Raw genomic sequence first — 22,651 nt, 5'->3', positions numbered from 1 at the left:
GGGGGGGGGGGTACTCTTATTTTGGCTGAAAGGTTGACTGCATTCTGAGTGTCAGGTTCTCATCTTTTGTCTTGTCTGTTTGAGGCGGGAAGGCAATGGCAAGGAAACCCATCAGATGTGATTTTCTTTTTTTCCCCCCTGCATGTTATGTTCTCTTTTGTTTTCAAAAGTGCCTCCAATTTAAATCGCTTGGCTTGTTACATGCCCTGCATCAAACGGGAGCTTAAGGGAGGAACGTGTTTAAGAACTGCTTAACATCCTCTCAAGATTGTGTGAATGTGTAAGGTTTTTTTTTTTTTCCATAAACTTTGTACCAGCATTCTGAATTATTTGGTGTAGCAATAACTGCATTGCCCACTTTCCGAGGACATCCTAAAATTGGATATTCATATGAGATTTCGAGTAAAGATTATCCCCTGTATCGGAACAGATTTGTGTGTGTGTGTGTGTGTGTGTGTGTGTGCGCTTGACATCTCTTTTGTGTGGTTTCTTTGATAGGTTTCTTAGCCATGCTTTAAATGTAGATTTCTTGCTAACAGTTTCTGGGATTTCAGATGAGGTGTTTGTGTTTAAGGGTGAGTGAGCATTAAATGTGTGTGTGTGTGCGTGCGTGCGTGTGCATGCCTGTTTCCCATCCTCTCTCCCACAATCTTTAATTCTCTGGTTAATTTTATTCTGGCTCTGACAGACTACTGCAATTCTTTTGCCTAATGTACAAAGACAAAATACCGATGTATATTTTTCATGTTATGAAATTGTCACCTCTAGTGAGTTCTTCTAAAATATAATTTTTTCCAATACTTGTGTGCTGTCTGTGTTCAGTTCAAAGTGTCACCACAAATCTGGAGGTGATAGGACACCCATCCATTCATCAATACCAGCAGAACTACAATTGTATTTGCTTTTTATTAAAAATATGCTTCAGAACATGGCAGTCTTATATAAACCACTGGGTAAAAAGTGTATCTACAGTTCTGTAGTTTTAAAACATATTTGGGCCAGTATGATTTTAGGATTTATATACCAAGTTATTGTATTTATATTTTAAATTTGTTTTATTTTTCATATTTTTTATTTGTAGTTTTACATGCTTTGTTATTAGTTAAGCTATATTTTATATTTAAGCTAAAATAATTTTAGTGCTTAAATATATTTCAGTTAGTTGCTAAGGGAATTTTTGTAATTTTTTTTTCCAATTCACTTTATTTAAATTGCTGAAAACAAGTTTGAATAGTTGCTGTGTTGGCTAACAATAACAACACTGCTTAGGGGGACGATGGGAAATATTGGTTGGCCATGATAAGTACAAATTGAATTGTAACAATGTGCATTTGAATGTGCAACAGTTTAACATGCTCAATGGTGCAGCAGGTGCCATGTAGGTCTACTTAGACTTTTATACAACAGACTAGGCCCTATTTTTAGAAAGGGTTTGGGAATGTGCCAAAGAGGACATTTATCTAAATAGAATTTATTTTCCCTAATATGTCTGCAACAGCCATGGGGAAGAGTAACACACTTAGGATAATGGTGAGAATTAAACTTAAATGAGACCGAATAATAAAGACCCAGTGTAACAGTTGGTTTCCTTGCAACACACAGACTTGCACTTTTTTTTTTTTAAATCTGGAATTTACAAACGTAATGTATCCCTGGGTCATTGCTTGCTTCCACCAGCAGGCTCCTCCCAAATCAAACCCTTCCTCCCGCGCTCTCTCGCGATATTAGGCGATGAGCCACGGATCCAACATGGCAGAAGGTATGAGGATGGTTTCTTTCTTATTTTTCACGCCCTTTCTGTTTAACGTCTACAGTTGTTATTTCTTTACACCATGGACAGGCCTAATGCTGCATTTAAGTGTTATCACCACAGCCATTTGTTGATAAATATTGCATAACGCTGAAATGAACCACTTTATTGCATTTTTGTCCAGCCTAGCTGGTTGCAAGTCAGGTGGTGGGCTGGGCGGTGGTAATAATAATTCGCCGGGTGATTTGAGCTCTCATGTAAAGAGATATCCAATGAATCCTTTTTCAAATGATATATTCAACTGCATTTAGCGCATATCATACAATGTTATGCTTTTGAAAGGTTAATGGTTGATTTTAGAGGCATTGTCGTCCCATGTTCTCATTTTGCGCTGGTTTTTCCAAGTCATTTCTAATCAGAAATTTCCCATTTTTGTCTTTTGTTTTAGTCTTCATCACCCTGAATGAGTAAATTCATCTGGCTTAATTTGCAAAGTGATGATTAAATCTGCAAATACATTGCTCTTTTAATGTAGCTTATGTGATACAATTGAATATGACTCAACATTTATATATGATAACAGTAGAAAATAATTTTTATAGCTCTGCCTTGTTGATTTTTTTTTATAAATAATTTTCATATAATGAATACATTTAGTGACGTTTCTGTAGGCGTTTGTAACCGTTATTTTTATCAGCTGATGTGTGACATGTCGCTTCTTTATCTTCCCCCAACATGTTGTTAAATCATAATACATTTAGGTGGAATTGCCTTCGTAAGAACACTTAAGCTGTCTTTCCTGTCATTTTGTTTTTTTTTATTTAAACGTGGTGGTTAATAACAGGCTAGCGAAGTTTTATTGTAGTATAAACATAATTTGTTAACAAGTCATGGTTGGTCATCTTGGTAATATTTTGTACCTTACCTTTTGTAGTACCTATTTTTCTGTAGCCATTTACGAATTATGAAACCGCTAGAACAATTTACTGTATACTAATTGCACAATTTCTTTGGAATGATTTATTCTTCATCTGTCAGTTCATTGAGTAATTCATGAGCTGTTATAATTCGTTTTAATGGTTGTTGGTGATGCAAGCAGATTATTGCTTCACAAGGTTTCCTGTCATCTGATTGGCTGATGAGCTTTTTAAATACTTTATGGGACCTATTTGGACATCTCTGAGTTGTTGATTGCTCAGCATACTGGATTCTTGAATCTAGGCTGAAGACAAATGGCTCACATATTAAACTGAAAACATTCTAATCCTTTGCTTACAACACACTCACACAGGTTTAATTGTGTGCAATGACTGTGGTAGACTTTTCTTTATACTTATACAAGCGCTGGATAGCTTGCTGGTGTTTTAATTGTTTATGTTCTTTTAGCAGAATTCAGAGATTTTCCTAGATGTCAAATGGTAAGACATTACTAGACCAGCTCTCTCAGCACCTGAGCTTATGTGGAAAAAAGGCAAAGTGTAGCCTCAGCATTCTGGAGAGGTGAACGTAAATAAATTCAAGGAAAGAGGAAGGAAGCGGCTGTGTTGGAATGTAGGTTAAGCTGTGAAATCCTCTAGTCACAGATCCAAGGCAATTACCACATTCAAGATGGCGAGTTTAAAGTTGTTATTTTGAGATTTGAGTGGAATGAGACTGATCAAGGTTGTGTATTAACTTTTGCGATTGTGGTTCTCATGAATCGGACCAAAAAGTTTTTACTTCTTGTAACACGTAAAGGCAGTTTAGCTCGCATATCGTAGGTCCACTTCTCCCCCTGTGAGTGTGCTCAGGAAGTCTGTCAGTGTCAGCAGTTTCCATGTGAAATCTGTATTTTGTCCCTCTTTCTCTTGTCTACATGGCATTTCCACTTCCCTTTTGCTTTACCCACCACATTTGACGGTTTACCCTTATTTTCTCCATGTACTCCATGTGCTCCTTCCTTTTGTTCCGTTACTCATCTCTCTTCATGGTTTCCATCATGCCTGCAGAGGAGGTGCAGAAATTGCAGAAGCACCTTGCTCTGCTGAGGCAGGAGTATGTGAAGATGCAACAGAAGCTGGTGGAGACAGACAGGCGGTGCTCTGTGTTGGCTGCCCAGGCCTCTCTCCCCGGCTCTGTGTCCCAGGCCAGTGACTCCTTCATCAGCCGCCTGCTGGCCATTGTGGCTGACCTCTTTCAGCAAGAGCAGTACAGGTGAAAACTGGACATGAATGCTCACACACTGTTAGATGAGATGTTAGGTGAATAGTCACCAATGGTCATATTTAACCACAGAAGCAAAATAAATAAGAATAATGTTTGTTTGTAAAAAGAAAATTGCATTTGCTGTGATAGTTTTTCTTATTAGAAATGCCAATGCAAAACTTAAAAATTCCAAATGATTTTTTTTTGTACCATCAAGGCTCAAGCTATTTATAATTAAATATATTAATATTATATATCAGTAATTCTTTGCATATTTTAATTAAAATATTTAATGTATTTATTGTGTTGCGGAATTGAGAATGAAACCAGCGTTTAAATGTACTTAATTGTCATGAAAATTGTCAAATTTCAATTGACAGTTTTATAAGATGCACATTGTAATTGAATTGCAGTATGTAAGCTTGTTTATGGCTTTTTTAAATTTTAAAAGTTATGATTTACAGTTTAATTTTGCTTCTTGGTGTATAAAAACTGGCTGAAAGGGTTTTAATATGTCTGCTGTGCCTGTAAACTTAAGAAGTTCTATTACAGTTGTTTCTTTTTATTGCACCGCTTATGAGGTTACAGAATGACCTGCCTGAGATTTGTGCCTAGGCTGTTGTCTCCAATCTGACCTCACTGAGACCAATGCATAATGATATGGCAGCTGATTACTGCATATTTCACAGAGATGCTGTGTAAAGTCAGTATGATCACATCAGTCTTTTTCTCCTAGCGATCTGAAGGTGAAGATTGGAGATCAGAGGCTCAGCGCCCATAAATTCGTGTTGGCTGCTCGGAGTGAAATCTGGAGTTCAGCCAACATGGCCTCCACTACAGAACTGGACCTCTCAGGTAACAATGGCTTCTCTGTTTTCCTACAACCTGCACTAGAAATGCAGGATGTCTAGATTATGTTTGGTTGTTTTTTCCCTTATTGTTCTAATGCAGTATGCAGCAGTAATCCCTCAAAACTGAACTTGTTGGATTCTTTCCTGTACATCCCCATGTGATTTCCTAGATGCCAAACCAGAGGTTGCCATGGCAATGCTGCGCTGGGCGTACACAGATGATCTGGAGTTGAGTGGGGACGACGGCTTTCTCATCGACCTGATGAAGTTAGCCAACCGCTTCCAGCTCAATCTTCTGCGTGAAAGGTGGGAACGGTCCACTAGAATAATAAATGACTGCATAGATTTTATGACTCATGTTGCAGCTTTACATCTCATAGTTTTTTGTTTCATCAACAAAAACACCTTGTAACTGCTCTTATCAGTCACTCAATATGTAAGAATATCAACTACAAGACGTAAAAAATAAAGCATCCCTCAGCATGGATTGATGTGTGTGGAACATGAATGATTTTGGTGATGAATGCTACACTTGATGATTAATACAGCATATGCGTCACACCATCATTTTAGTCACTCTGCTCATGTTCATCAAATTAGACAGACATCTCCCTGAAAGCATGTGCTCTTTTACCAGGCATTTGCATGTAATAGTCTTCTAGTTAAACTGGAGAGTTGCAGTTATGACCCATCACTACTGTGCCCTTGAGTCATCCTCTGTCAATAAGTATTCTTTGGATGAAAGCAGCTCCTTAATGGCAAGCAAACAGCATATATGTTTGGTGCTTTTATGCTAATGACCAGCTTTTATTCTTGAGTAGTGGGACTGCAGAACAGCAAAATATGTCTGACATTTATATGTCACATTTATTTCGGTTTAATAATACATTATATGGCAATTAAAATCAGTTTGTGAGTTGTCATTGCATGGTTGTGACAGGAAATATATAAACTACTGTCTAAATATTTGTGGTCTGTACATCTTTTGTGTTCACCAAGACTGCATTTATTTAGTCAAAAATACAAATATTATTACAATTTAAAACAACTGTTTTCTGTTGTAATATATTGTAAAATGTAATATATTCCTGTGATGATAAAGCTGAATTTTCAGCATCATAAGTGTCACATGATCTTTCAGAAATCGTTTTAATATGGTGATTGGGGGCTAAATAAACATTTCTTATTATTATTAGTTGAAAACAGCTGTGATGCTTATTAATATCGTAAAACTGTTGTGCATTATAAATGTTTTTTTTTCTATAATTTTTGATCAATTTAATGCATACCTGCTGAATATTAAAGTATTATTTTCTAAAAAAACAAAACAAAATCTTACTGATCCCAAACCTTTGAATGGAAGCATGCAGTATATATATATATATATATATATATAAAAAAAATGTGTGATGCTGCTGAACTCATAGCAGGTGTAATATAGAAAATGGACCAAATTTATATAAAGTATACTGAACTCAGGTGGTAATAATTTTTCATTGTATTAAAATAAGGAGAAAAGAATTAGAAATTATGCTTTTAATGATAACTATTTATGCATATCTCGTTTATCACAAAACTGAAATGTTATGTAAAAGAATACAAAGCGAGCTCTAAACCTAGATATGGTTTTTCAAATGCAGATGTGAGAAAGGAGTGATGTCATCAGTGAACGTGAGGAACTGTATCAGGTTCTACCAGACAGCCGAAGAGCTGGACGCCTCTACATTAATGAACTATTGTGGAGAGATCATTGCCAGTCACTGGGTGAGTCAGAAGAACAGAGCCATCGTCCTCATCCTTGAAAGATGGGGAATTCGTTCTATAGATGCACATAGGCTGGACCGTTATTTTGTTTGCCAGAAATAAATCAATAATAATGAATAAATGGACAATTTCACTGTGAAAGATAGCCTTCCTCCATTGAATGCTCTGTTTAAAGCAGCAGGATCTTGTCCTCCTCAATGTTTGGGGTCTTCTTTATGGCTCCTTGTAAATCCCCACAACTAGTGATGATTCTCAAGGCTATGTATAAGATCGGGATGGTAAAGGAAACATTATGGTGGGTTTACAGGCAAGCTCTCTGCTGAGTGAACTAAACATGTCAATATCAGCTCAGCAGACCTTGAGCAAGACCTTGAAAAAAGCCAGAGGGAGATTTGCGTAATAATTATTACATGTTGCCACCTGCTGTTTGTTTGGAAGTGTGTATTCATGCAGAAGGTAGGATTAATATTTACTTCCTCTACCCTCTCAAACAGGATGATCTACGGAAAGAGGACTTCAGTACTATGGATGCTCAGCTGCTCTATAAAATGATCAAATCCAAGACCGAGTACCCCCTTCACAAAGCAATTAAAGTAGAACGAGAAGATGTTGTCTTCCTTTATCTAATAGAGATGGACGCCCAGGTAAAGCCAGCACTGAATCAAAGAAGTGTTTTGCTTCATATACCGTGATTTAACCCAGTGAAATCAATATCAAGTGATGTTTTTCTATGGTTAATGTTTTGGTTTTACATTGGACAACTAGTAGTGACCCAACATAGTTAAAAATATGAATTATATTTTGAATGACTCGCATGCTGTCTATTTATTTTTTAAATTGTTACAACGCAATCATTTTGTCGCCCCTGATTTTTAGCACATTTTTAGCCACTGATAAATGTTTTATCTTCTGTCGATAAGCTTGTTTGTCGCAAGCCAAACTTATTAGGAGAAATGTTTCTTTCATTTCATTCCCAAGTTACCCGGAAAGCTGAATGACCTTGACAATAATGGAGATTTGGCACTGGATCTGGCTCTGTCCAAGAAGCTGGAGAGCATCGCCACCACACTGGTCAACAACAAAGCAGATGTTGACATGGTGGACCAGAGCGGCTGGAGTCTTCTACACAAGGCCATCCAGAGAGGTGAGGAGTGCTTGTATTTGGGCTAAGGGGGAATATTATTTTATGATGAATTTGAAGTTGGCATTAAGTTGTTTAGCCCCCAAAAGGCGTAGATTTTCGAAATCTGTTGAGATCTGAGAAGTTTTTTTTTTTGTTATTGTTGTTGTGATCTAAATACTGTCCCTGTCCTGTATCTTTCTCTCTCTTTCTTTTTTTAGGAGATGAATTTGCTTCCACTTTTTTGATCCGTCACTCGGCGCAGGTGAATGCTGCCACAGTGGGTGCAGTTGAGACGCCTCTGCACCTTGTCTGCTCTTTCAGCCCTAAGAAACACAGTGGTGAAGTTATGGCTGGCATGGCCCATATTGCTGAGGCTCTGCTCAAAGCTGGTGCCAACCCAAACATGCAAAACAGCAAAGGACGGTGGGTAACAAGTCGAAGGGTTTCTTCTGCAATAATGAGTTTCGGGATTATTTTATCTGGTATGTTTTTTGGGGAGTAAAGCTTATTCATTGTATTCATAACCTGGTTTAATTTTTCTAATTCTTAGGACGCCATTACATGAGGCTGTGGTGTCAGGAAATGAAGCAGTCTTTAACCAGCTTCTACAATGCAAACAGTAAGCTTAAACAGGCTTTATCTGGGCAAATTCGAAAAACTGCATTTTTGTGCCCTTGAAGGGAACTTTGGGGAGGGGATGCCATTTGTAGTGCCATTCCAAACGAAAGTGAATAGTTGAATCCCCTCACGAAGGGCCTCTCCACAAGTCTGTTAGCAAAGGGGTACATATGATGGATTTTTTTCATACATTTTTATATGAAGATTAAATACATTTCATTGGTAAGAAATGTTTAAAGTCCCCCTGTAGTCAATTGTATCCCTTAAAACTCATCTTTGAACACCAAAATGGCATAGGCAAAAAACTTTTAAATGTGATTTAAAAAACAAAAGAATTATTCATGGCTTAAATTTTGAATGTAACTTCACAATCTTGCTTCAATAAGTCCAGGATACCTACACACCGATCCATGAAAAAGCAATTTAGACCCGCCTCCACTCACTCATATGTGCTTAGAATAGCTGATCTACTTTACTGTAGTAAATGCTACAAAATGGCAAGTGGAAATACTAATTTAATTCAGCCATATTTTTGAACCAGTTCCAGAAGTAGTGGAAGAGTGAAATATACAGGCTTGTATAAGTCGATGTATCAGATGGTAATGTGTTTTATAAATCGCTCTCTACAACGTTGGACAAATAACAGTAATTAATATGATTAGCCTTTTACTGGACTACGTTATCGTAGCTAACAATGTTTATAATGTTAATAATGTTACACAAACCATGTTCCCGTTCGCCACCTCAGAGTCAAGACAGCTGTCTTCTAAAAATCAGCATGCTTAGAAACACTTTGAACAACTCTGCTATATTGATAAATGTACCTTATTTTTCATATTAACAGAGAAGTATGCTGGGATAACCTGGCTTCTCTTGAGGCTTCAAAGCAGTTAATGATATGCTAAAGCCCGCCGGCACATTGACGTGATTGGTTACAAGTTGGTTTGTGATGTAAGAAACACCAGTGATTTCAAACTGTGTGTTTTTTTAGATCACTGCTGTTTTTAAAGAGAAAAAATGGTGTTGGCTAATGCATGGTTTGTCTAAAAGCATATTGAAAACACACCGCATAGACATATAAACAACATTAAAAACTTGATTTTCACCACAGGGGTTCTTCAGTAGTAGATGAATAAGAATATAGAGTCCAAAGAGACCGCAAGTTTTAAAGTTGAGAGCAAATAGGGAACGCACACACAAAATGCGTTATTTAATATTTTTTTTAATATAATGATATTTGCGTCATTATAAAGTGTTTTGTTTTATTAGCAGCAATAATATTAACAGCAATAAAAATGCTTTCCAAACGACTACATTATTTATATCACCCAAGTGCCCTGCTCCCTTCAAAGTTCCCACTTCAAGAGATCCGGCCTTCAGAGTTAGTAGGGCACAGGGATGCTCACTTCCGATTGGAATTCACCCTCTTTTTCAAAACTAATGATCTTAAATTATTTATGTGGGTAATGAAAAAGCATAATAACAAACTACTTTCTGACTGTATGGAATACACAGAATTATCAAAAACTTGTTTTAAAAAATGTACAAATGCAAGAGTCTAATGTGGGATCGTGTATCCCATGATGCATTACTTCACCTCCCTTTGTGATAAAGGAACTTGATGTAATAGTATACATTGTATACTGTTCAGTAAGCTAGTGTTCTGAACACTGAGATACAGTAGTTGCCTCTACCTTCTTGGTGTAATGTTGTCCCTTTCTTGTTTCCTTTTTGTAACACTGTAATCCCTCCCCTTCCTGCCTAGATTGGACCTGGAGTTGAAGGATCACGAAGGCAGCACTGCACTGTGGCTGGCCCTGCAGTACATCACTGTGTCCTCTGACCCCTCCGTGAACCCTTTTGAGGATGAAGCTCCTGTTGTGAACGGAACCTCGTTTGACGAGAACAGCTTCGCAGCAAGGCTTATACAAAGAGGGAGCAATCCTGATGCGCCAGACTCTAATGGTACCAAACATCTTGCTCTTTATAAAATCTTTGTGTCCCATTAGTCATTACCCATTTTATACCTGCTAATCACGACATCTCCTCCTCAGGTAACTGCCTCATGCAGAGAGCCGCTATCACAGGAAGTGAAGCAGCCGCTATCTTCCTGGCCACACATGGAGCTAAAGTCAATCACACCAACAAATGGGTGTGTGTGTCAGCTTTTATTAGAAATACACTGCCAGTCAAATGTTTGAACATTCATATTTCTTTTACATAATTCAGAATAATAGTGAGTCATCGAAAATACTAAATAGAAAAATTTAAAGTATGGAAATTATGCTGTGATACTGAAAAAAAAAATATGCATCACGGTTTCCACAAAGATATTAAGCAGCTCAACTCTTCTCAATGTTAAAAATATTAAGAAATGTTTTTTGAGTACTGAAACTAACAATGTTAGAATGATTTATGAAGGATCGTGTGACACAATAAATGACATTTTAGAATATTTTAAAATAGAAAACTTAAATTAAGAATATTTCAAAATATTACTGTATTTTTGATCTAATAAATGCAGCATTGCTGAGCTTGAGACTTAAACATTTTGAATGATAATTTATATATAAATGTATTAATTAGCAATTATTATAAAACAGGAGTAGTAGGAAATGGGTGGATTGTTGTAAATTAAATATTTGTTATTTTTTATATTATATTCCTTTTCCCCCTTGTGATTTCTTATGATCACATTTTCGCTTGTAGGCTGAGACCCCCCTCCATACGGCGTGCCGTAGTGGCCTGGCAGGGCTGACGGTGGAGTTGCTCCAGCAGGGGGCGAATCCTAACCTGCAGACCGAGAGCGCCCTGACTGACGGAGCCGACAAGAGCCAAGGAGTCTTCCTCCAGAGCCCGCTCCACCTGGCCATCGTTCACAACCACCCAGATGTGGTGTCTGTCATACTAGAGCAGAAAGGTGAGGGAGGATGTTTGTTTGTTTTGAATAGTGATCTGTGCAGCTGTGCCATCTCTTTTCATTCACAACTTTATTTTTGATCCATAGCCAATGCACTACATGCCACCAACAATCTGCAGATCATCCCTGACTTCAGTTTGAAAGACTCTATGGATCAGACCGTTCTGGGTCTTGCACTCTGGACCGGTGGGTTCTGCTAAAATCTCCTTCAGGGAGTTCACTTCTCATGCAGATCATTTAATGTTTCTTATTTACATTGCTAGGTATGCACAATATTGCCGCACAGCTGCTGGGTTCTGGAGCAGCCATTAATGACACCATGTCTGATGGACAGACGCTACTGCACATGGCTATAAAGAGACAGGACAGCAAGAGCGCCCTCTTCCTGCTAGAGCACCAGGCGGACATCAACGTCAGGTACTAGAACTGCTATAAAAACATCGGTTGGCACTAGCAGACATCCCTTTAGACATGTTTAGTTCATGTGGGCAAAGAAGGATCTAGTCCTGCCCGTGGTGTGTATCTATCAATTCCGTCTCTTTCTCCCCAATTAGCTATTGTTGAAAGAGTTGCGATATATATTTACATATGTATATTATATACTAATATTCAACAATATTATTGATTTGACAGCACTGACACTGTTGAATGAGAACTGAACTGAGCTGGGCGACATTGTCACTGTTTTTCTGCAGAAATGCCTTATAGATTAAATTAAGTGATTTAATAATTAATGATCCCTTACAGCAGAATTGAATCAACACTGAACTGACTTCAGATGCACAATGACACTATTTTCTTTTAGAGCTGCAGTACAGCTGAAATGAACTGTTAATTTTCTTGTCATTGCTTTAAAACTGCTTTGAAACAATCTGTAATGTATAATAAAGGTGACTTGACTTTGTTTTAGGACCCAAGAGGGGCAAACGGCTTTGCAGTTGGCTATCAGTAACCAGCTCCCTTTAGTAGTGGACGCCATCTGCACAAGAGGAGCTGACATGTCAGTGGTGAATGAGAAGGGTGATCCTCCACTCTGGCTGGCTTTGGAAAATGGTTTGGAGGACATCGCGTCCACATTGGTGAGAATTGCCTTTTTTAATTTTCCCCTAGCATTCGTTTTCTTAAAGGTGCTCTAAGCGATGTTGGGTGACGTGACTTCTTGTTGACATTTAAAGTGTTTTCAAACAAAACGGAGGCTAGATATACCCTCCCTCCTCATCTGCATTTTGGGCCTAAAAAAGTGACATCGCTCAGAGCACCTTTAACTACCTTGAAATTAGTTAAAGTTTTTCCATGTTTTTGAGAAATGCTTGTTTATGAGTTTATTTGATTTGTCAGTATTTTGTGTATTTTTTTGGATTAGGTCAGGCACGGGTGTGATGCAACTTGTTGGAGTTCAGGGCCTGGAGGCTGTCAGCAAAATCTTCTCCACAGAGCCATCGATGAGAACAACGAGGTCACTGCTTGCTTCCTTGTACGCAGGTTTGTACACCTCTCCTTGGGTGCTTCTCAATATCCCTCCTCGTCTCCTCGCTCCTCCGTCCTCCCTCCTATGACCCGGAAACCGATCGAGCTCAGCCATCTTGAAGGACATCTCAATTCTCTAATTGCATCGTGAGGAGTCGAGGATCGAGGAGTGAGGAGGCTTCCTGAGGAGTCATAAGCGAGGATACACAGGTGCATCCTACGCGAAACTGTTATATTGACTAAACGTGACACACGTGTCAATTCTTCACATCGGTCACAATCATTTTAATTTATACTTAACCTTTGCAGTTTATATAAACCACACATCTCAGATATAGTCTATCTTTATTATTATTTATTATGAATTACCAAACTTTAACAACATAAGGGCAGATCCTTTTAGCGCTGCTGATGACACTGTGGAGTGACACTCGAGTGATCAAGAATTCCAATGGATATGAAAAAGCTTTTATTCGATTCCTCTGTCCTTCTTTCCTTTCCTCGCTTCCTTCCCTCGCGTCCTACAGGGGGTGGAGCTGAGACGCAAGCAAAGGAAGCAAGGAAAGGAAACGAGGATGCACAAATAAGAAATGAGAAGCACCCCTTGTTTTCTCTTGCTTCAGGATTTGTGTTTTAAAATATCTGTTTAGACAATTCATCAAATTTATATTTTTAATAAAATACACTTTTTTCATTTTTTTTAATGGTTGAAATAAGGTCTGTGGTTAACATAAGCTCAAGATACATTCACACAAGTTGTTCATTTGTGAAGATCTTAATGAACAAAATGTTGTGTAATAATCAAACTGTTTTGGTCACTTTTTACAATGAGATTTTTCCATTGGCTTTTGGAATAAAGGAACCAGGGTGATGCTAAATTTCAGGTTGTCCTACAAAAATACGTCATCACCACATCACTCTATTCAGGCTATAATTAAGACTGGGACTTTACCACAAGGTTTTAAAAGTTTATATAAAGTCTAATTATCTGTGTGTTATGCAAAATATGGCTTTTTATTTCTCTATCATAAATGATCTCAACATTTGTTTTCAGTGGCTGTGATGTGAACAGTCCGAGGAGGCCTGGTCCTAACGGTGAGGGAGATGAGGAGGCGAGGGATGGACAGTGCCCGCTGCATTTGGCTTCGTCCTGGGGGCTGGAGGAGGTGGCGCAGTGCCTTTTGGAGTTTGGAGCCAATGTGAATGCCCAGGTTAATACAGATATACAGCAGATGCACACAGTCACCCAAGTTCTTACAAGAGTTTTTGCAGATATGTCCCATTTACTCCCTGTTTTCAAATGCCCTGAGAACTGCAATGCCCATTTCTCTGCATGCAGGATTCAGAAGGCCGTGCTCCGATCCACGTCGCCATCAGCAACCAGCAAAGCATCATCATTCAGCTGCTCATCTCCCACCCTGAAATCCGATTGAATATTCGAGACAGACAAGGCATGACGCCATTTGCCTGTGCCATGACCCACAAGAACAACAAGGCTGCCGAAGCCATCCTTAAGAGAGAGCCTGGCGCTGCCGAACAGGTGTGTGGGCATGATTATATCCACATATATAACTCTCTTCCACCCTCAATAACCCACAACTGAAGTGCACTCGAGCAAGGCACCTAACCCCCAATCGCTCCTTGGGCACTGCAGTGAATGGCTGCCCACTGCTCTGGCTGTATGTGTCCACTGTTAATTACTCTCTGCTTATAATGTATGTGCACTAACTTGGATGGGTTAAATGCAGAGGACAAATTCCAATTTTAGAAATGACTCCACATTGTTTTGATATGTGACGTCACTAGCCGCTGAATATTATAAATGTTTTCTCTTTCTGTCTAGGTGGACAACAAAGGTCGCAACTTCCTGCATGTTGCTGTGCAGAACTCAGACATAGAGAGTGTGCTCTTTCTCATTAGCGTACAGGCCAATGTCAACTCCAGAGTGCAGGACAGTGCCAAACTCTCTCCTCTACACCTGGCCGTGCAGGCAGGATCCGAGATCATCGTCAGAAATCTGGTAAAGCAAAAATAATTGATGGAGGAATTTTTCTTTTTTTTAAATTCAAACACTGAAACATATAACATATGTTTGTCTTTCTCTGACTTTAGCTGCTGGCTGGTGCAAAAGTAAACGAGCTGACCAAGCATCGTCAGACAGCGCTGCATCTCGCTGCACAACAGGACCTTTCCACAATCTGCTCCGTTTTGATCGAGAATGGCGTTGACTTTGCTGCCGTAGATGAGAATGGAAACAATGGTAGACTACTATGCTAAACTTATTTAATTTAATATTCTTGAATGACTCAATTTCATTTCACTAATTTCTGTATATCTCCTTCTAGCGCTTCATCTGGCTGTGATGCAGGGGCGTCTGAATAATGTGCGTGCGCTACTCACTGAGTCCAACATAGATGCTGAGGCCTATAATCTCAGGTTTGACTCAAAATATATTACTCCGTACTTAAAGGGGAAGTATGTACGATTTTTTTTGTTAAAATACATTCTCTTAATCCCGTTTATTGACTGAAATTAGTATGCCAAAAATTGTAAACATTGAGCCTCCCAGACACCATGTACACTATTACACTATTTAATTCACAAATTATGTCCATTATTCATACCATACCAACTTTATTTGTTTAGCACTTTACAACAACCTAAGTTGACCAAAGTGCTGTACAGAAAACATAAACGTACAATTAAAAACCCTACATTCATCATTAGTAACAAAAAAAACAAAAAAAAATTCATGGAGTCGACATCTTGCTAGGTGTCAAAAGCCAAAGAGAAAAGATAGGTTTTAAGAAGTTTTTTAAAAACAGCTAAAGAAGAGGCCTGTTTAACATGCAAAGGCAGCTCATTCCATAGTTTCGGGGCAGACACGGCAAAGGCACGGTCCCCTCTGAGCTTACGCTTAGTTTTAGGCACAGTCAGGAGCAGCTGATCATCTGACCTGAGAGCGCGGACATGGACCTTTACTAACTTTTTCGCCTTATAACTTTTTCATGGACATTTACTAACTTTTTTGCCTTATTTTCATTTGTCTAGAGGTCAATCTCCCATGCATGTCCTCGGCCAGTATGGGAAGGAGAACGCGGCAGCCATCTTTGAGCTGTTTTTGGAATGCATGCCTGAGTATCCCCTGGATAAACCTGACAATGAGGGGAACACGGGTTGGTGAAGCACACGTGCTTTGATTATACTAAATGTGCATGTTTAAATGCATAATTTTCCATATTAATAATAACAATAGCCATTTTGCTTGTCAGAAACAAACACTGGATCAATGATAGTTGATGTTTTTCTCCTTTCAGTGCTTCTGTTGGCCTATATGAAAGGAAACGCTAACCTGTGTCGTGCCATCGTGAGGGCTGGAGCTCGACTCGGCGTCACGAACAACCAGGGCATCAACATCTTCAACTATCAAGTTGCCACTAAGCAGCTTCTGTTCCGTCTGCTAGGTAAAAGATACAGGCTTAGTGTTTCTAGAACATGTACAGTGCTTGTAGTAGTTCTACCTAACTAGTCTTTTGTATCATGTTTTAAAAGACATGCTTTCCAAAGAGCCCCCGTGGTGTGATGGATCAAACTGCTATGAATGTATAACCAAATTTGGAGTCACCACCAGGAAACATCACTGGTATGTAGCCAACTGAGTTTAATCTGTCTGCCTTTGTCTGCCTCGTTTCCTCCTTTCATTGTTTCTTTTCAAATTCTAATTCTTCCCTCCATTTATGATGTTTTGTCATCTTCCCTTGTCCTAACAACCCATTCTTTGTCTTTTCTTTGTCTCGTAGCCGCCATTGTGGGCGTCTGCTCTGCCATAAGTGCTCTATAAAAGAGATCCCCATCATCAAATTTGACCTGAACAAACCTGTGCGTGTATGCGACATCTGCTTTGATGTGCTGACATTGGGTGGCGTGTCCTAACACACTAGAGGACGGGCACCCAGGCTGGGTCTAGCACTAAAAGGATGGAGAAATGGAGTAAGACGCATTGTGAAGAGCCCATGAACAAAACCATTTCATTCTTGTCAAAGGAAAAAATACAACCATAACAACGTGTTTGTTCTAGCAGTTCTTTTTAGAACCAAAATATTATAACAAGTGGAATGCGGATGCAAATGTAGTTCCGAGTTCAGCTTTCGACAAAAACCAAGTGTGATCGAGAAGGGCAAGTACCATTTACTACAAAAAAAAGAAAAGAAAATGAACCATAGGGGTTTTATACAGGGCTAATGTGCTATATGGACACGGATGTTATTAAATATTACTTCCATTTCCCATTAGAATGACAAAACTGGTATGATTCCCACATGCAATCATGCTGTCAGCAATCGAATTGACTTTCTACAGATTGGTCGATAAATATTTCAAGTTTGTTTGGTATTGAATGTTGCTTGATATGAACGAATCTATAAAAGGTAAGTAATGTGAAGCCTTAATCATACTGCGCAGGGTCTGTGAGCTGTTAGATTTAGGTTTTGAACACATTTTAACCTTCTCTAGCATTTCTCTGGAGTTCAAATCAAAACACTAAGAAAGAGATGGAGAAATATACCTTGCTGGGTTTATGTTATTACTAAAATGATCACTCAATCTTGTATTAATCTGCATATTCAGTGGACTTTATTTTAACTGATCCATTAGATTTAACGTCATGCTAAAATTTGAGAAACACTTCAGATGTGTAAGTGTTCTTGAAGTGGAATTCAAATCGTTACTTGTGATTCTATTAAGTCGGACAGGTGCAGAAATACATGCGCAGAATTATGATATGCTCACTATGCATATGCATGACATTTGTAGCCTGTCATTATTGTCATCATAAATTACACTTTATTCATTTCTGATCACCAAACGATACATTCCGGTTAACCTTTTCCAAAGTCTTCTTGATGGCGTAATGCGTCACGTTATGTTTCCTATCATATTTTAAATGCTTTTTCATGTCCATGCTTAACAGGTGCACTTTATCAAAGTTTTTCTTTTCTTTTTTTTTTACATTTCTGATCACATTTCAAATGAGATTGGCTTGTTTGTGGGGGGTTGGGCAGGGAAAGGGCCACAGTCTGTTATTGGTATTGTTAAACTGTACAGATAAATGTATAATATTTTTGACCACTACAACTGTTTTGTACTTAATGCAGGTTGTGCTTTTTTGTCTATGTGACAAACCTACAATTGGCCTCTGTTTAATCTTTTCTGCATATTGTATGGTATCTGTATGCTCAGATATTTAGCCTGTCGCCGCCTCTAGTATCCTTTTCAAGAAAGGGAGGACAACTTTACATAAAGGACAATTGAAAAAACAAATCTATGAAATTGTTTTTTATTCAACAGTCTTAATTATATCATGGCATAAATAATAAACTCTGTCACAAATTGCAAAGGAATTAGAGGTAAAACTAAATCAGAGAAACAACTAGCAGCATTGGTCTCTTGCATATAGCATGTGCCTGCTATAATAAACCAATCATAAAAACATGACAACAACTAAATAAGAGTCTTTGAAATCCAAATCAAATTCACTGACACTTGTAGATGAGGATTTATAGCTCAGTCTTTAGTGATTTGGCAGGATTCTGCTTGAGGAGGACAGTCCTTGTACTCTCGGAGGTTTCGGTTCTCTGTGTGAACAGGATCGGATGGTTGGATACACACACATCGGGAATGACCAGACCCAGGGGAGAAAAGCATTCTGGGTACTCCAACCCAGTCTCTGTGAATGCCACCGCTACAAAGGAAAACCTGTGTTACATTTTTCCAGTAAATGTATTGAATATTGTCCGGGAAAAAAAAAAAATGTAAGTACCTCATTGTGGAGCACCATACCCGTCCCCCGCTGGTTTCGCTCCACTCCGAGTTACAGGCTGGGTACAGCTGCATCTCAGTCTGAGCCTGGGCCTTTTTCTTCAACCCTTCCGACAAGAAAGCCTCGACACGTAGCAAAGCATCAGTGGGCTGCCCGGTTTCTGTGTAGAATCGGCCTATCAGTGTACCTGCACCACAGGGGTCATACAGACAGAGACCTTCAAGAGACCGTTCACCCTAAAATCCGTCAAACTCATGACAATTTTCATTCGTGGGTGAATTATTGCAACAACGTAAAGTCCCTGTAAAGGTAATTCTAAAAAAAAAAAAATCCTAAACACATTATACATGTTAGAAATGTATTGCTAAAACATATTACAAAGACTGTGAACTGTGAGGTACTGAATTGTGGATTTAAACCGTTTTTCACCATTGCTATTGTCCAGATTTGGACGGGGCTAAAACGGGGGCCCACTGGAGCCCCTGAGCTCCTGTACACGTCCCTACTTGATGACGCATTAGAGCCCCTGAGCTCTTGGACATGCCCCTACTTGACACACTGGAGCCCCTGAGCTCCTGGACACGCCCCTACTTGACGCACTGAGCCCTGGAGGCTGACCGCTCGCATCAGTTTGGCGGTCAATTGCGAGTTAAGGCCAATTTGTACTTCTGCATAGGGTGCGCGCATCCGCCACTATGCATAGACGTTGGTATAGTGGGGTTGGGGGCGGGGGAATCCTCCCCCCCACCCCCTCACCCCACTGGTCGCCCCCTTAAGTCACATAAAAATTCATTAAGGATTATGCATTAGCACGCATTGTGTATTATTGTGCAATTTATACATGCATATAATACACAGTTTTTACAGTTTTGACTTTAAGAAATTAATGTGGAGTGCATTTTATCAAAATATCTAAGATATTACACCATAGAAGTCTTACAAGTAATAGAATGATCAGGTCTTTAAATAATTCAAATATATATCAACATTTTTCTTCAAAATAAAAGTATTTTCTATGACATGTTTATCAAAGTAACATTTTGCATGGAATAGTAAAAATAATTATAAAACACTATGAAATAAGCACTATTCTTCCAGATTATTGTTTCAAGTTTACGTAGCAATTATGAGTTATAATTTTAAAATACTTAAACTTTTGAAAGAAAAAACAAAACAATTTTTTTTTTTTTTTTTTTTTTTAACATTTTTGTTGAAGCCAGATTTTTTTTCAATGGTGCCATTGAATTATTTATTCCAAAAACGTATACAGGCAGGCAGGTAAAGAGATCCGAGTTCTTTATTTGTGGTTGAATTATAACAAATGAGTGGCATCATCGTGTGGTACCCACCTACTGGAGTGTAGTCCCTCTGATAAAATGACAGCCAGTCATAAAGAGCCACAATCTGGGAGTCCGAGAAATCCGAGACATCGCTAGACAAGCCAGACTCTGTGAAATCACCTGTAATAAACGCCCTAGACGCGTCTTTTCCTGCACAAACACACATTTTTTTTTAAAGAATCCCTATGCGTTAGCATCACTCAAACATCTGTCTTGTTAAAATGCGTGCACTAACCCGTAAAGAAATGGTAACCGCCACCAGGGCCGTAATGTTTTCTCCCCTTTTCAACGTCAAACACCTGTCCTAAGATCGCCAGGTACAATCCTTTACTGTTGTCTCCTCCGTTGTATAAAGACAGCTCATCTTCGGTTAGCATGCGTCCAGGTGGAGATGCTGACCCATCACTGACCTGCTGCCGCAGCCACGACTCTAGTACATTCACAACATTGCCATAGATCGGGAATGTGAGCCACTCGGGCACCGTCCACGCGGCCAGGACCATTGAAATAAGAGCTACTAAATACTTTAGCATTGTAAACTGTCAGGCAGTCAGTATTTAAAATGAGAAACAATTGCATTCCGTACCGAGTATCGCATCGGATTCAACAATGTCACGTCAACATGTTTCCGGGTGTGGAAATGCGCTTGCGCAAAACTATGTATTTATGTATAATAAGTATAATTATATACTATAAGTACACATACTATATAAATATATAAGTAGGCATAAAAATAATACAAAATCTATTCTAAATCCTTTAAAAAATGTCTTGCTTAATTACAATTATAAAACAAATAGAAGTTTACATATTAGTTTAATTTTCACAGTTCACAGGTATATCAAATGTCCCTTTGTTAAACATATTTCTTTAAATTGTTCTCGCATTTTTTAATAAAAAATTACCTTTCCAGATAGCCAACAAATGTAACTTTAAAGCTTCGAAAATAAGCACAGTTATTTGGCCCAACATTAAAAAATGAAATAAATCAAATACTGGCGGTGATTCGCTAGGGGGCGTGTTTCCAATGCAGCGGGTGTCGCTGAGCTCACGCGGAAGGGGCCAAAGTTTCTGCTGACAAACATGACGTCAGCTGGCGGAGCCCGTCAATGCGGTAGTGACAGCGGAGGAACGCACTGACTGGAAAAGCACAAGCCTGACACTAAAACTAAGCCTGAATACTGGGGTGAAGGCGATCGGAAGAGAGCCCGAGGCCGCAGAAGAACAGCATGGGGAACGCGGAGAGCGGCTGTGGCGCGGGGAGCGGCGATGAGGAGGACGTAGAAACGGAGAGTCCCGTGTTCGCCGAGGGCAGCCCGGCCTCTGCGGCCACAGGCACAAGGGCCGGCAACGAAGGTGGTGGTGGTAATGGTGGTGGTGGAGGTGGAGGAGCAGCGGCAGCAGCGGCGGCGGCGGCGGCGGCGGCAGGCTCCGGGCAGGGAAAAGGTGTAAGAAGTGCAGCGAACCCTCCGGCACCGATCTACGGACTTCCCACCCCTGAAGCTCTACTGGAACAGGTGAAGCTGCGAGAGGCAGCGGCCCGTATGAGCGACTCGTGGGTCGCCATTTCGGAGTCGGTACTGGCTCGCAACGAGAGCGCTCTGGTGCGCTGGCTGGAGGAGCGTCTGAGCCGCGGAGAGGAGTCCGTGACCCTGGAGCAGTTCTGCGAGATGCTGGAGACCAGAGACGCCACCAGAGAGGAGTGCGAGGAGGTGAGGAGACATGCCACTCAGACGAGCATGTCTAGTGGTTAACATTTTTGCCAGTTCGGGTAACTGAAAGAGCGAAGCCTCAAAGACAGTAAAAAGCGCCTCTGCCCCGGTTAATTAATACGTAAAATGGATAGAAGTAATGTTTCACTCACTGTGACTAACAACTCAAAGTTGTGTAATTGACCCCACAGCTCTACTAATCTGCGAGTGGTAAAATTGCGCAATCTCTATCCTTCTATCACTCGTTTGATAAAGGCTGTTAATTGACTCTCTCCACCTAGTTTACTTCCAATCTAAACGGCATTTTATGGTATTAGGACTATCATTGTTAGATTTTACTTTGTCTTTTTTTGATTGGCAGCTACAGGTTTAGATTAAATTGGCCAATTCATATTAGCCAATTCAATGCAAGGTCTTGCTGTACTATTACTGTACTTTACTTGCTAATAAATATATTATAATATATGCTTTAGCAAATGACATTTCACAAATCTAACTTTTGAAACATATTTCTACATTTGACATCTGACTAGGCTGCCAATTTGTATAAGTAAAACATATATTTTTACATACGCACACGCACATGTGTACTATGTATGTGATAGGCTAAACCATATTAGTCTTGTTTATGGGGTAGTGTACTAGTGGGTGTCCATAATCGCAGGGCCTGGGAAAATTTAGCCCCAAAGTTAGCCCTGATTAAATGTAAAGCCTCTCCGGAGCATATGATATTGAATAAATGTGTTATTTTTCTAGGATTGGCTCACAACATCACTGTTGGTTATACTGATGGCTTGTGTTTATACATTGCTATACAGTGTGGTACTTTTATATGTACCTTGGTGCTGAGTGATTATTTTATTCATGCACTATGGTATTTACATGTTATTCGAAGATGAATCCAAAACATGGTTGAACTATGGTACTTTTTGTGCCTTTTCTGATTCAACCATGACTCCCTTTCATTTGCTTTACAAATGATTCGCATGCTGGCTCGAGTGAAATAGACAGCTGGTTTGAGAGAGCTAGAGAGACAAGCAGCAGCATGACTTTGCTTTGTTCATCTTTTCCTTTGTGTCCTGATATTTGTGTTATAGAATGCAC

General features: G+C 39.4%; 3 protein-coding genes across 6 annotated transcripts in view; 2 read left to right on the top strand and 1 right to left on the bottom strand.

Moving 5' to 3' along the window:
• The first annotated feature begins 1,634 nt into the window (after positions 1 to 1,634).
• Positions 1,635 to 16,760, top strand: ankfy1 (ankyrin repeat and FYVE domain containing 1). Of its 2 annotated transcripts, XM_039675207.2 has the most exons (25): positions 1,635 to 1,759; positions 3,739 to 3,943; positions 4,671 to 4,789; positions 4,956 to 5,091; positions 6,426 to 6,549; positions 7,044 to 7,193; positions 7,528 to 7,693; positions 7,891 to 8,095; positions 8,223 to 8,291; positions 10,056 to 10,255; positions 10,345 to 10,442; positions 11,000 to 11,210; positions 11,298 to 11,396; positions 11,474 to 11,627; positions 12,121 to 12,289; positions 12,574 to 12,692; positions 13,732 to 13,888; positions 14,017 to 14,217; positions 14,521 to 14,697; positions 14,790 to 14,937; positions 15,023 to 15,113; positions 15,729 to 15,853; positions 15,995 to 16,141; positions 16,230 to 16,320; positions 16,478 to 16,760. In XM_039675207.2, the coding sequence occupies exons 1-25, from the start codon at positions 1,732 to 1,734 to the stop codon at positions 16,608 to 16,610; spliced, it is 3,522 nt and encodes a 1,173-aa protein (XP_039531141.2). In that variant the 5' UTR covers positions 1,635 to 1,731; the 3' UTR covers positions 16,611 to 16,760. The 2 variants fall into 2 exon arrangements, with proteins under 2 accessions (XP_039531141.2, XP_039531140.2); XM_039675206.2 differs by lacking the exon at positions 1,635 to 1,759 and having other exon boundaries at positions 3,702 to 3,943.
• A 1,236-nt stretch (positions 16,761 to 17,996) lies between these two features.
• Positions 17,997 to 20,486, bottom strand: cyb5d2 (cytochrome b5 domain containing 2). 2 transcript variants are annotated; one of them, XM_039675208.2, is made up of 4 exons: positions 20,071 to 20,485; positions 19,845 to 19,985; positions 18,496 to 18,682; positions 17,997 to 18,417 (listed from the first exon to the last, which is right to left on the bottom strand). In XM_039675208.2, the coding sequence occupies exons 1-4, from the start codon at positions 20,366 to 20,368 to the stop codon at positions 18,240 to 18,242; spliced, it is 804 nt and encodes a 267-aa protein (XP_039531142.2). In that variant the 5' UTR covers positions 20,369 to 20,485; the 3' UTR covers positions 17,997 to 18,239. The 2 variants fall into 2 exon arrangements, with proteins under 2 accessions (XP_039531142.2, XP_088986422.1); XM_089130296.1 differs by lacking the exon at positions 19,845 to 19,985 and having other exon boundaries at positions 20,071 to 20,486.
• Positions 20,487 to 20,913: 427 nt separating this feature from the next.
• The window catches only part of zzef1 (zinc finger, ZZ-type with EF hand domain 1), a 43,140-nt gene continuing 41,402 nt past the window's right edge, over positions 20,914 to 22,651 (top strand). For both annotated transcript variants that reach the window (XM_089130295.1, XM_039675211.2), the window contains exon 1: positions 20,914 to 21,547. In XM_089130295.1, the coding sequence (XP_088986421.1) occupies positions 21,065 to 21,547 (483 nt within the window). In that variant the 5' untranslated portion in view covers positions 20,914 to 21,064. The remainder of the gene's footprint in view (positions 21,548 to 22,651) is intronic.

Source organism: Pimephales promelas, chromosome 4 (genome assembly GCF_988280905.1).
Source record: "Pimephales promelas chromosome 4, fPimPro1.hap1.1, whole genome shotgun sequence".
NCBI lineage: Eukaryota > Metazoa > Chordata > Actinopteri > Cypriniformes > Leuciscidae > Pimephales > Pimephales promelas.
Note: the sequence above shows the minus strand (reverse complement) of the source record. Positions and strands in the feature narration are given on the sequence as shown.